This window comes from Artemia franciscana, chromosome 3 (assembly GCF_032884065.1).
Source record: "Artemia franciscana chromosome 3, ASM3288406v1, whole genome shotgun sequence".
NCBI lineage: Eukaryota > Metazoa > Arthropoda > Branchiopoda > Anostraca > Artemiidae > Artemia > Artemia franciscana.
This window is the reverse complement of record NC_088865.1, coordinates 36499149-36512052: the sequence shown is the minus strand read 5'-3', so window position 1 is coordinate 36512052 and position 12904 is coordinate 36499149. Positions and strand designations below refer to the sequence as shown.

Sequence of the window (12904 nt, the reverse complement as noted above, 5' to 3'; positions counted from 1 at the left end):
ACCTCTAAAAGTTCATTCATTTTGTCTACACTTTCATCTTGGATACTTAAATCATCAGCATAATCTAAATCCAAGAAATTTTTACTTCCCTATTTGGTTCTGCGTTCTCCCATTGCCTTTGCTTTGCTCCTTAAGACAAAATCCATCAAAATAGCTTAACTCCTGATTTAATCTGAAACCAGCTACTAACCTCATTTCCTACCTTGTCCGAAGCAGTGTTATTCTCGTAGATAGCGCTAATCACTTTAATGTACTTGTCTGGTATAAAATACAAGGATCAGACCTTCGCTAAAGCTCTTCTATCAGCTGAATGGAACACTTCAACTAGCATGCTTAAATTTATTGCTACGATATCCATTCATAGAATGATTGTCCCCCAGACCTGGGACTTTACCCTTCCCTTGTATAACTTTTTGCAGACATAATTAGTGGGGGATGCTTTGAGCAGCTAAAAATGAAGCATAAAAGGACTTTCCCGAAGAACCTCCTTAAAAAAACACAAGATTATGGCCCTACAATTTGTTTTCTACATGTTGCACCCCCCTCTCCCTGTCATAAATGTCTTTTAAATAGTAAATTATCAGGGATTATTATCATTCTCGAGAAATTATTCTGCACAAATTATACTAAACAATGAGTAGGTGCGTTTGTTGGTTAGGTGTTAATTCTCTCAGATTGAAGAGTCTTGTATCACTTTGTGAGAACGAACTGCTGGTAGAAGAAACAAAAATTCAGAAAAACATGATTTTAATCGCAGTACAAAAGAAAATCTATGTTTCTCATCAACCTCACTTGATCTAGTTATTATTTTTTTTTTCTTGTCTTGTAGAGACGAAAAATTAGATTTAACTATTTAGTTTTGTATTTATCCGTTTTCAGGTTATCTTCAAGAGTCAATTTCGCCATCCTCTCGGGATCCTTAACTCAATTTCCAATGCATTTAACAACTACGAAGTCCTCCTTCAACTTCTAGATGCAAGCGAGAAATTTGATATCACTCAAATGAAGAGAATCAGGATTCCGGATGAAGTTCGGGATTTTGTGATAAACACTGCGACAAACCCAATGTCGCTAAAACATGGGGCGAGACTGGTCATCAGAAATATACTGGGATCAGGAGTTCTATCCGTTCTTCCTCAACTCGAGCTACCCAGAGTTCTTCATCGTTATCTATGCTTCGAGACACGCTGACAATGCGCTAATTTTTTTCTGTTTTTCATATTCACTGCTCAAGTTCAGTCATGCAGTGAATTATCATTATTTTATCTTTTTAAAAATTTGAAATACTGTGTAGACTATACTTCACAGACATAATTTTTATCTTTTTTGAACCATTTACTTTGAGTCGAATACATAAATACCCGTCTTATACCCCAAACACATAATATGGAAGTATTAAGTAAAATCGGAATAGAATCAAGAAATTTTACAACTCTTCTGAGGCGTATTTCATTTAAATAACATTTTAATTTTACAAGCAATTTAAACGATTTCTATTCAATACCTAGCAAGTTTTAATGACTTGAAGGGGAATATAAAACACCATCATAAAATAACTGGGGAAAGAGGGTGTATACTACCAGTCAGGAAGCTACCGGAAGGCATATACTAGCTAGCAGTCAGCTACAGGAAGGTAATTATTTTGACTTTAAATAAACTTTGGTTAACTCAAAGTCTACTAAAACTCAGAAATATATACCATTGTAAAGTGGACACAGTCGAGATTATGAAAATTTACAGCTTCCATATAGACCATCTGGCCACCTAATTTTTAATTGCTCCAAAGTAGATATAGTCAGTCAACGAGCTGATAGCTTTTCAGATACTTTAGATTTTCTCTAAGAAAGTTTAAAGAAAATCACATTGGGGGGAGGGGGGACAGGTAACACGACGATAAGAGTGACGTTGAAAATATAGCATGCCAGCAAAGGGTAACTTACCCCAACGAGCAACAATTCTCGTTAAAAAGGATATCTTGCAGTACTTGCTAATGTTGTGAATATCTATGCAGTTGTCCATAAATTGATAATCATATTATTGCATATGATAGATATTTGAACATATAATACATGTATACTTTATTTTATTAAGGTAATGCTGGATTTAAAACGCTGATTGATATAATTACTAAAGGAATGCTTAGACAAAGAGGAGGATAGGGATATCCCTCGCTCATTTGTCCAAAAGACCCCTATGAATAATAACCATGTTTCTTTCGAAATCTCTTCCCCTCTAAAAAATTCCTTGATCATCCTCCCAAAACCCTGGAGGTCCGACATATGTGCATCTTTGATTATGGGTCAAACCCTAGAAAGGCAGCCTCAAAATATATGCATAGTTTATAGTCATTGTTGCTAATCGTACAAGATTAGGCTTATATACCCTGTTTCACAATAGTACCTATATACGCAAGGCGTGAAAAAGATGCTTTCATAGTGTTCCTGTGTTAAGTGTAGAAGCTTTATTTAGAGATTACATCACGGAATATTCAAATTATTAAAATGGCAAAATTTCATAGATCTAATTGTAATTAAAAGATAATTTCATCTAGCAACTCTGCCCGTATTATGAGTTTCAATATTGAAATAAATTCAAAAAGTCTGCTATATTAAACGTAAAACAATTAATTAAACACAACTAAAATCGCTCACTAATTAGAGCTTTCATTTTAGGTATTTAAAATTATGTTGCCTTTTAATTACATTTACTTGTGCTAAATTTATGCAGAAACACTAGATGTCGCAAAATGTTCTTTTTAAGAAAAATTTGTAGGAGTCGGCCATCTTTGTAATTTGAATGATATGTGAATTATACCTTGTTTTCTTGTATTTTTATATCTTTGTATAGATTTGCAACTAATAAAGGAATTCGTTTTATGACTTTTTTTACAATATATCAGTTTAAAGGAAAATCCTTCCATCCATTACCAAATTTTTACTATGAAAGAATTCACACTTGGAAGGCACAAGGATTTCGATTGTTGTTATTATTTTGCCATCAATGCGGAATATACTTCAGTTAATAGCCAACAGAAGGGTGTCATTTAATGAGGATCGAAAAGAATATTAGCTATAAAAACTCCTATATGCGGGGTTTCTGAATAAATAAAAAAATCATTAAATAATGAAATAATCACCGAATCTAGGGAAAAATCATCAACAATGGCAAATCTCCGTGAAGCGTTCGATTTCAGAATATGGTATATGGACTATTTTTCTCAGCAAAGACCCTGAAGATTTTTTTGGTAAAGATGGGAACAGTTTTAGAAGAAAAGTAGCAAAATAACAAATTACTAAATAGCTTTATGATAGGCAGCACAATAGCGCTGCCTAAGTAAAGAGTGATGTGGATACAATATATTATTTTAATTTATTAATTTGGTTTTTATTTTTTAGACTAGGGCATTTTGTATTGAAGAAGCAGTCGTAGGAACTTCAAAAAGGGCTTATTCAATTAGAAATTGTGCCCTTTTTAACCGTCGAAAGCCCCTCCCACGCCCACCATTTCTCCAAACACATGTAATCGAAATTTTGAGATTGACATTTTGTTCAATATAGTTGAAAAGTCAGGAAATTATGTTTTGAGTATGATAAGCCCCCAGCAGTCCTCAGGGCAAAGGTTGTAAGTTATACCCTGAGGGCATACAAGGTATATATAGAAAGGGTGATCGTACGAACTTCACGAAGGGGATCATTGTAATCAGACGTTCTAATACCCTTTTCAAGATTCAGAATGATCGGGGGTGGATACCGCCCCCTCCACACCCACACCTCGTATTTTCCCGGAATGCATCTGATAGAAATTTTGAGATGGATATTTGTTGTCGTAGAAACTTAGGAAAGGGCTCATTCAATCGGAAATTGAAAGGGCTAGTGTCCTTTTTAATAGTCAAATGTGATTGGAGGGCAACTAGCCCCCTCCCCACACCGACCATTTCCCCAAACACATCCAATCAAACTTTTGAGATAGCCATTTTGTTCAACGTAGTTGAAAAGCCCAGAAATTATGTCTTTGAGGGTGACAACCTCTCTGCAGCTCTCAAGGAAAGGGTTGTAAGTTATGCCCTGGGGGTATATAAGGTTTATAAAGGAAGGGTGATTGCATACACTTCGGAGGAGGCTCATTGGACTTATATCAGAAGTTCTAGTGCACTTTATAAGATTCAGAGAGACCGGAGGGTGGATACCCTCTCCACATCTCACATTTTCGTAAAATTTACTACTGTCGTAAAAACCTCGAAAAAGGCTCATTCGATTGAAAATTGAAGGGACTAGTGTCCTTTTAATAGTTGAAAAGGATTGGAGGGCAACTACCCCCCCTCACCTCACGCCCACCATTTCCCCAAACACATCCAATCAAAATTTGGGATGACCATTTTGTTCAGCGTAGTTGAAAGGTTCGGAAATTATGTCTTTAAGGATGACATTCCCCCACAGCCCTCGGGGAGAGGACTGTAGGTTATGCCTTGGGGGAATATAAGGTATACATAGAAGGATGATTGTATAAACTTCGGAGGGGGTTCATTGGATTTGTAATCAGAAGTTTGAGTGCCCTTTTCAAGATTCAGATTGAAAGGAGGGTGGATCCTCCCCACAGCTCGTATTTTCCCAAACTGCATTTGATAGAAATTTTGAGATGCCCATTTGTTGTCTTAGAAACTTCGAAAAGAGCTCATTCGATTGGAAGCTGAAAGGGGTAGTGCCCTTTTTAATAGTCAAAAGGGATTGGAGGGAAATTAACCCCCTTCCCAGGCCCACCATTTCCCCAAACACATTCACTCAAGATTTTGAGACATTCATTTTGTTCAACATAATCGAAAGGTCCGGAAATTATGTCATTGAGGGTGACAACCCTCACAGTCCTCGGGGCAATGGTTATAAGTTATGCCTATTTTCACCCCTTTTCCTCTACCTTATTCCCCCAGACATTTCCGTGTCTTCCTTTAAGTTACTTGGGGTTACAATTTCCTCTAATTTAAAGTGGGATATCCACGTCAAAGATACTGTCCATAGAGCTAACGCCTCCATGTTTTTCCTGAAGTTCTTCAATAAATTCGACATCCCCCCATCCCATTCCTTAAAGATCTATACTTCCTTTTCCGCCCACATCTTGAATATGTTTATCCAGTTTGGCACCCTGAAATCTCCCTTGATGAATCAGAACAAATTGAATACATTCAAGGAATCCATATGGCAACCGTTCCTTCCATGTACCTAGTGTCTCTTGTAGTTCAGATACCGCTTTCGAAATGAAGACTTTCAGATAGTACAAGTTAGTCCAGGCGCCAGGTCCGGAAAATGTGACACCCCCTCATCCAAAAGGCCCACTAGGTTGAAAGTGGATTTCCCATCAAATCGAACCCGCTGATTACGAATATGCCGGGAACAGCGATCGGAATTGGGTGCTTAAGGTAGAATTGATGCCTAATACAATTGAATATTTTCCCTTCATTAACAAGTGTTGTTGTCATTTTCAGTAGTTTGAAAAATTATATCTAGCCGAAATCGAACATGCTCACAACGAAACGATTCATCCCCTCCCCCTCCAAAAAAAACTTCAAATCGGACACGTTTACTGGTTAAGGAAAGATACATATCCAATATATCGCTTAAATATATAAAATCAAAAACTATTCTAGTAATTACGATTCACAAATAATGCTTGAATAAATGACTGTACTTCTGTGGCTTGCAGCATTAACGTCCTTAAAGACAAACGTTCGATTAGAAATCAAGAAAGTTCTCAACAAGCATCTCAAAAAAGGTTATTAAAAGATAAAAGGATTCAGAAGAAGTTTCATAAAGAAGGTCGAAGAATTTAGGTAAAAGTAGGCTACTATCCAACTGAAAACTTTATATGAAGCTACATCGTACTCGGATTAGTCACATTAAAGATGACAGGCTGAACAAGCGTCGAGTATCTTAGCGATAAGCGATAAGCAGGAAAGACATGCATAAGAAACTCCCCTTTCTTTATTCTTCATCCGAATCTATTGAGCAGCTGCTGCCACATGAGCAAAGTATATCACACTTCCCATCAAAAGAACAAAGGCAACGTTCTGCACATCCATTTTTGCAAGAGAATGATTTGGGCACACCTTTGACTGTCGAAGGCGACTGCAGAAGCGTTGCAATTATTGGAACGACCCCATCTGCATGGCTATATGCCCACCCGAAATGCAATGGGTTGTGAATATATGGCCGTGCTTCTGAGGCTTGACGCATCAAAGACCACTGAAAGGCAGCTCTTTTTACACGGTATTTGAAAGTGTTTTCTGTTGGTGGAAGGCACTTCAGACTGCTTTTCTTGTGAAATAAGTGAACTCGCAGATCATTTAAACTGGAAAACTTTTCATATCGCTTGCCGTAGGTAACAATGACAATTTTTCTAAAAATGTTTGCTAGGTCATCCAGAAACTCTGTTAAACACTAGAGCGCACTAATCACCTTCGCTGTTAACTTTTCCAGCTCGTCCAGGACACCAGCTTTAGAGCCGCAGTAGAGAAAGTCTTTTTGCCTTTTGATAGAAGAAGCTCACAGTATCACAGCCGGTAAAACAGTGAAGAAAAGTAATAGTGTTTGTGACAGCGACCGGGATCTTTTTCACGACTTGATGGATCGGGAATCTTTTATTTCTAAGCTTGAGATACAGCTCAGGATCGGAATCAGTACACTTAGAAGTCATAATCTTGAAATGCTGAATAAGCATGGCCAAAATATCTGTGTCGTTGGCTTTCACTATCTGCGAAAACAATGAGCCACATGTAGTACCAGCCTCGTATCAGCTTCCTCATGGGTGCTCGCTAGGCTCTCACTAAGTTAAGAGCAAACATCAAATGGTAGACCTTTTGCATAGACTTCACGTCTATCACTAAACCCACCAGCAAGCACCAGCGGAAAGGGCGTGTTTTCTGTCTGATCTTTCCAAAATTCACTGTGTCAGCATAAGCTCCCAGTTTTCCAAGGTCACAGATCGAGAGATTACGAATGTTCTGATAGTGCCCTCGCCCCTTCTACTATGACAGCCGCTGCTGTTTTTTAAGAGAATAGAACAACCCTCTGGGGTCCTTTATCAAATGTAGGCCATCGTATCTGTCTGATATGACATGCAGTTCAGTCAAATCTGACAGTTCTTTTGTTATGTTTCGCAGCATTCTACATGCAAAATTCTCCAAGGTTTCGGTTTTTGACGGAATTTGGTTATAATGAATGCCATAAAGTCTAGCAAAACTGCCTGCTTTGCCTCAGGTCTTAGAGTGACGTTCATAGGCCAAGAATCAATCACACTAAGCATTCGTATTGAATCTATAAGTGCAGCTTTGTAATCCAAGTTTGTAACCAAATGCCAGCACCAGTGCATGTTCTTTCAAACAGAGCTGATGATACCGGAAGGAGTTCATGGGGCATCAATCTACGCAATACTGACAAAGACGTAGCGGGAGCGCTACCACAAGCAAGTAATATCTTCCTAGTCACTTCTAGTTCTTCTTGGATGCAGCTGAATGCTTTCTTTTTCTGCTCTTTATCCTTCTTCAAGCTACTAGCCATAGTCACCACCTTAATTTTTGAAAAGGGGCTGGGTTGCCCAGCGACAAATGCTTCAACGGCTCTTACGCCGTTTTCTTCAGCAGCCAAAAGACTATCTCGGATTGAATTTTCAGCAACTTCACTAGTCATGATGTTCACAAGTTCTTTTTCTTTACAATCGAAGGGATTCACATAACTTTCAACTACTGACATAGTCTTCAACACAAACTTTTCGTTTTGACAGTCTGCCTTCTCGGATCCATCATACTCGCTGTTTCCGTTTATTCCAGCTAGTTTACACAGTGAGGCTGATACATTTGCACAAAATGGCAATGTAGATATCCACTTGGTGACCGCACTGGTATTCAGAGTTAGCCCTTTGATGCTGCCTTTTTGTTTTGCCTCAGGGTTCAGACTCCAAGGCATGGTCTGGAGAAACTGCGTTAGCTGAACCAACAGATCTTTTCACAGTAAAGTGGCCTTGCAAAATCTGATTACCAAGTTGTTCAGGTACACGTTCATGTCTTGCAAATTTGAGATAAGTTGCGTACTTATGGTGGCCTGCAGATGCCATAAAGGGAAGCATCATACTGGTTGCTTTCACATGCAAGTCAAAGTTCCCAAAGCGGTGAGCCAAAAGAAACTGGAGCATAATCAAGACCATTCGAATGTACTGTAACCAAAGTCGGGTAGGTCTAGATTGAGTTGTCAAACTCAGCAATGGGAGAAGTCAGTGAATTTAGATGGATAAAAAACTCAACTTGAAGGCGTCTTCCATCAATTGCAGAAGCTAATATTCCGACTATGTCTTCTATTAATCTATGTCTTCTATTTATTGTATCTCATACTTCTTCTTTGGAAGATTCAGTATGATTGCCGCTGTTGCGCACAGCCTAGCGAGCAATTGTTGACTAAAAATCCAACTCCGACGAGGAGCCACAAGAAAGTAAAAGAGGATGTTAAAAAAGTATTTTTTGCCATGAAGCACCAGTCGCAGACCAGCGTTCCAAGAATATTCTTCATCGTCGTTGTATTATCTACAAGATGGTGTAATTAGACCTATTGTACCTTTTGGGTCAGGTTTTTTGAAAACTAAGCATCTTTTTCGATGCTGGCGCCCTGACTAAGTTCAGCCCTTCGTGTTGCGATGCCTTTTACTCTCCTAGATGGCTCCGTAAGTTGATCAGTGAACAGAGTAGTTTTTTGTCATGCTTAAAAAGCGAAAATTATATGATTTTGACAGCGATGATGAAAACGATGCAGTTGACTTTTTCTAGTTTTTATTATCTTGTTTTGTTTCTTAAAGTCTCTACCTTTAGACGGGTAGTTTTGAAGATGCTTTCCTTATACTATTTTGTTTTGTTGGTTTATTGGGCTCAAGATTCTTTCATTTACTTAACTTTTTTTTTATTCGTGAAGCACTTCATTCTGACGGTTCTATTTTGACGAAGCAGAAGCACCCATGCATCCTTGGTCTTCCAGAGACAGGGAGCCTTTCTTATTCCTACGAGAACTCCAAACCAAGAAAAGAGGAAGAAAATATTTTCAAGAAGAAGAGAAGAGAATCATGTCTAATGATGACGACGAATCTGATCGATTATGGAATCCAACCCCCTGGTGACAGGTTTAGAACCACTACCCTACAGCCTATTCAGTCGGTTTACGATCCTACAGAAGACTTACCTCTCAACATGTTGAACTGTGTCAAAATTTTACGGGTTCATATGACCAATTTGATGGTGAAGAAGCCACTACATTCTCCTCTACTGAAACTTCAACGTCTCTCATCCAATCGACAAGCTTGTCACCTATTTCTTCTTCAACTGTTCCCACCACATCAAGGAAAATCAAGATGCCACAAAAGAATACAAGTGGCTAAGAAAAAAGACTAAGCCCCGTGACATCACCTGGAAAGCTCCCCCCCCCGAAAGCAACAGAAATTCACTCACCCAGAACTTTCATCACCAAAAGCATGGCTGCTAAATTAGTTGACCAAACCAATCTGGATGCAACGGGGACAACAAACGCTCGGATTGCCCTAAAGCTGACCCAGCATGAGATGAGCCTGTTCCTTGGAAAACATATGCTCATGAGCATTGTAAAGCCACCAGCTATGAGGATGTACTGGGAGGGCACTATTCGATACACTCCAATCTCAGAGGCTATGAGTCATGACAGATTTTTGACGATTCGGCAGTTTTTTCATATCAATGACGATAGCTTAGCAGTGCCATCTGATCAAACTAGTCACGATAAGCTGTACAAAATCAGACCAACATATGACAAGCTCAGAGAAAACTTAAGAAGCATACCGCCTGAGGAGAGACAAAGTGTAGATGAACAGATAATTCCCTTCAAGGGTCGGCTGAGTTTCAAGCAGTACTTGAAAGACAAGCCTCATTCATAGGGTGTAAAAGTATTAACGAGAGCGGGCGTGAGTGGGATCGTCTATGACCTAGAAATCTACACAGGAAAAGGCTCCGTTCCGGCTAGTCCTTTGGGGCTGGGTGCTGACGTTGTCCTTCGACTGATCGACAATGTGCCATGGGGAATGAATTTCAAGGTGTACGTCGACAATTTTTACACATCTGTTGACCTTATTCATGTCTAACGCACCAATCACAGGATTGAATTATGTGGGACGATAAGGAGTGATCGTACGAAAGGTGCAACTTTAGTAAGTGACGCATCATTGAAAAAGAAAGGGCGTGTAAGCTATGATTATAGGTTTGAGAGCCACACGGAGGTCTTCAGTGTGAAATGGTTCGAGAGTAAACCAGTTTAAGTGACCTAATCGTTCTGTACCGTAGCTCCTGTCGACCATAGTCAAATGTGAGATGGAAGTACTTGTAGCCATGTCGAGGTAGATCACCTATGTGTTATCCATGAGTAAAACAAGTCAATGGGTAGCTTAGACTTGTCTAATCTGCTTCTGGAGCTCTACCGCACTGACATACGGTCCAAGGAATGGTACATATGGATAGCCTATTATTTCCTTGACTTAGCTGTGAACAATGGTTGGCTTCTACATAGGCGAGAGCGCACTGGGTAGACAGCGTATGTCTTTGATGTACTTCAAGATGGATATTTGCAGACCCTTGATAGTTGTCAATAGTCCTCGTGCTTGTCGACCCTCTGTCAGTGCTCCTACAAAGCGAAAAACAAAAAATTAGAGAAGCAGGCATGCCGTCAGAATGGTGCAATATAACACTGCTGGCTATCTACCCGATATAGTCGAAAAGGGACGCTGCCGGTACGAAAAATGTGCAGGGGGAGCAACTAGCCGACTTCTCTGCGGTAAACGTAAGGTTCGGTTGTATCTGAATGGAGACAGAAACTGTTTTATGAACTTCCATGTTAACTGAGATTAATCTTTTTTATCCTAAGTTGACCATATGATAACCATTTTCATTTCAGTTTATGAATGAAATAAATAATTGAAGCTGAAAATCCGTTGAAACTAAGCTTACGTTGATTATTATTGCAAGGTTTCAGAATTTTTCAAGCATTTCTTCAACGTTCAGGTATGAAAGGGTTAAGCATCTATACTTCCTTTTTCCGCCCACATCTTGAATACATTTGTCCAGTTTGACATCCTGGCATCTCCCGTGATGAATCAGAAAAAAATTGAATTCATTCAAAAAAGAGCCCTGAAAATAATTTCTAAAGAAGCTAAGGCACCCTCCCGCTCCTTCTAAGAAAGGCCGAGCTGGAAACTCTTGAGAACAGGAGAGGAGCGTTATGCCCCCGTTTTGCAGAAATGCAATAATAAATCTTTGCATGGAAAACATTTTCCCTAAGGAATTGTCCCCCATCCGTTGCTTAGCCTCCAGGTATGAAAAAGGCTTTGCCCCCTACATTACTGATAAAAATAAACCGCTAGTTCTTCTTTTTCTTTTTTTTTTTTCTTTGGTAATGATGGTATCCAAGTTTTATGTTCGTTTGATTCTTTATTCCCTCCCCCTTGTTAATATGTTCTCTTTTAAACCTTTTTAACGCTAATTTTATCTCATTTTTTAGTTTTTACCTTTTTAATTTTTTTATATTTTGCCGCTATTTTTTTTTTTACTTATGAATGACTTTGCAATTCTGATATTGTTGTTTTTGGCATTGTTTAGCCAGTTTTTTAGCTGTTGTGCTTTTTTATGATTTTTTTTTTGGCTTTATGACTCGGAAATGCGAATTAGGTCCTTCAGGACTTGTGATTGAAATTTTTTGAAATAAATATCTTATCTTTAAAAAAATGCCCTGTGGGCATATAAGGTATATTTAGAAAGGATGATCGTATAAACTTCAGAGGGGCTCACAGGATTGGTAATCAGAAGTTCTAGTGCCTTTTTTAAGATTAAGAGTGTTCGGAGGGTGGATACCCCCACCCCCACATCTCGTATTTTCCCGAAATGTATCTGATAGAAAATTTTGAGATGGCCATTTGTTGTCATTGAAACTTCGAAAAGGGATCATTTGGTTGGAAAATGAAAGGGCTAGTGCCCTTTTTAATAGTAAAATGTGGTTTTGGACAACTAACCCCCCTCCCAGGCCCACCATGTCTCCAAACTCATTCAATCAAAATTTAGAGATAGCCATTTTGATCAACATAGTTAAAAGATCCGGAAATTATATATTCGAGGGTGACAACCACCACCCCCCTCCCCACAGTCCTCAGGGCAAGAGTAGTAAGTTATTATCTTGGGGGCATATAAGCTTTATATACAAAGGGTAAACGTATGAACTTCGGAGGAGGCTCATTGGATTGGTAATCAGAAGTTCTAGGGCCCTTTATATTATTCAGAGTTATCGGAGGGTGGATACCCCCCACACACACATACCTCGTATTTTCATGAAATGGATTTGATAGAAATTTTGAGATGGATATTTGTTGTCGCAGAAACTTCAAAAAAAAAGGTTATAAATTGTGCCTCTGGGGCATATGAAGTTTATAATAGAAAGTGCGGTCGTATGAACTTTTAAGGGAGCTCATTCGATTGGTAATTAGAAGTTTTAGTACCTTTTATAACATTCAGAGTGATCGGAGAGTGAATTCTCCCCCCCCCCACCTGGGATTTTCCCAAAATGCAAGGAATAAATATCGGTATATGTCAATTAAACTGACAATCACGGTCATTCGTTTTTTATGTTTTTCTCAGTAAGACGATATACATATTTGATAGAACTAATCCCTGGGGCCCGATAACTTCAATTTAGATTTAGTTTGAAACAGAGTTTTAATCAATTAAGTAATTCATTTAAAAAAGTTAAAGTACCTTTCAGTGATTTTTATAAATATAATATACATAAATCCAAGTTGCAACGGTAGCTAGCAACCTAGTAAAAGATAATTACGTCCAATACTAAAAATATAATAATCCATAACTCCA

General features: G+C 38.6%; 2 protein-coding genes across 6 annotated transcripts in view; one reads left to right on the top strand and one right to left on the bottom strand.

Annotated features, from left to right (window-relative positions):
- LOC136025228 (putative ankyrin repeat protein RF_0381) overlaps window positions 1-2876 on the top strand; it is a 29264-nt gene extending 26388 nt beyond the window's left edge. For both annotated transcript variants that reach the window (XM_065701051.1, XM_065701052.1), the window contains exon 8: window positions 880-2876. In XM_065701051.1, coding sequence (XP_065557123.1) covers window positions 880-1191 — 312 coding nt within the window. In that variant the 3' untranslated portion in view covers window positions 1192-2876. The remainder of the gene's footprint in view (window positions 1-879) is intronic.
- Window positions 1-12904, bottom strand: part of LOC136025229 (fucose-1-phosphate guanylyltransferase-like) — a 35453-nt gene that overhangs the window by 7426 nt on the left and 15123 nt on the right. Inside the window, exon 6 of one of the 4 annotated variants that reach the window (XM_065701057.1) lies at window positions 5556-5704. The exons of 2 other annotated variants lie outside the window; for them this stretch is intronic. In XM_065701057.1, coding sequence (XP_065557129.1) covers window positions 5697-5704 — 8 coding nt within the window. In that variant the 3' untranslated portion in view covers window positions 5556-5696. One more of the 4 variants, XM_065701054.1, reaches the window with a different exon arrangement.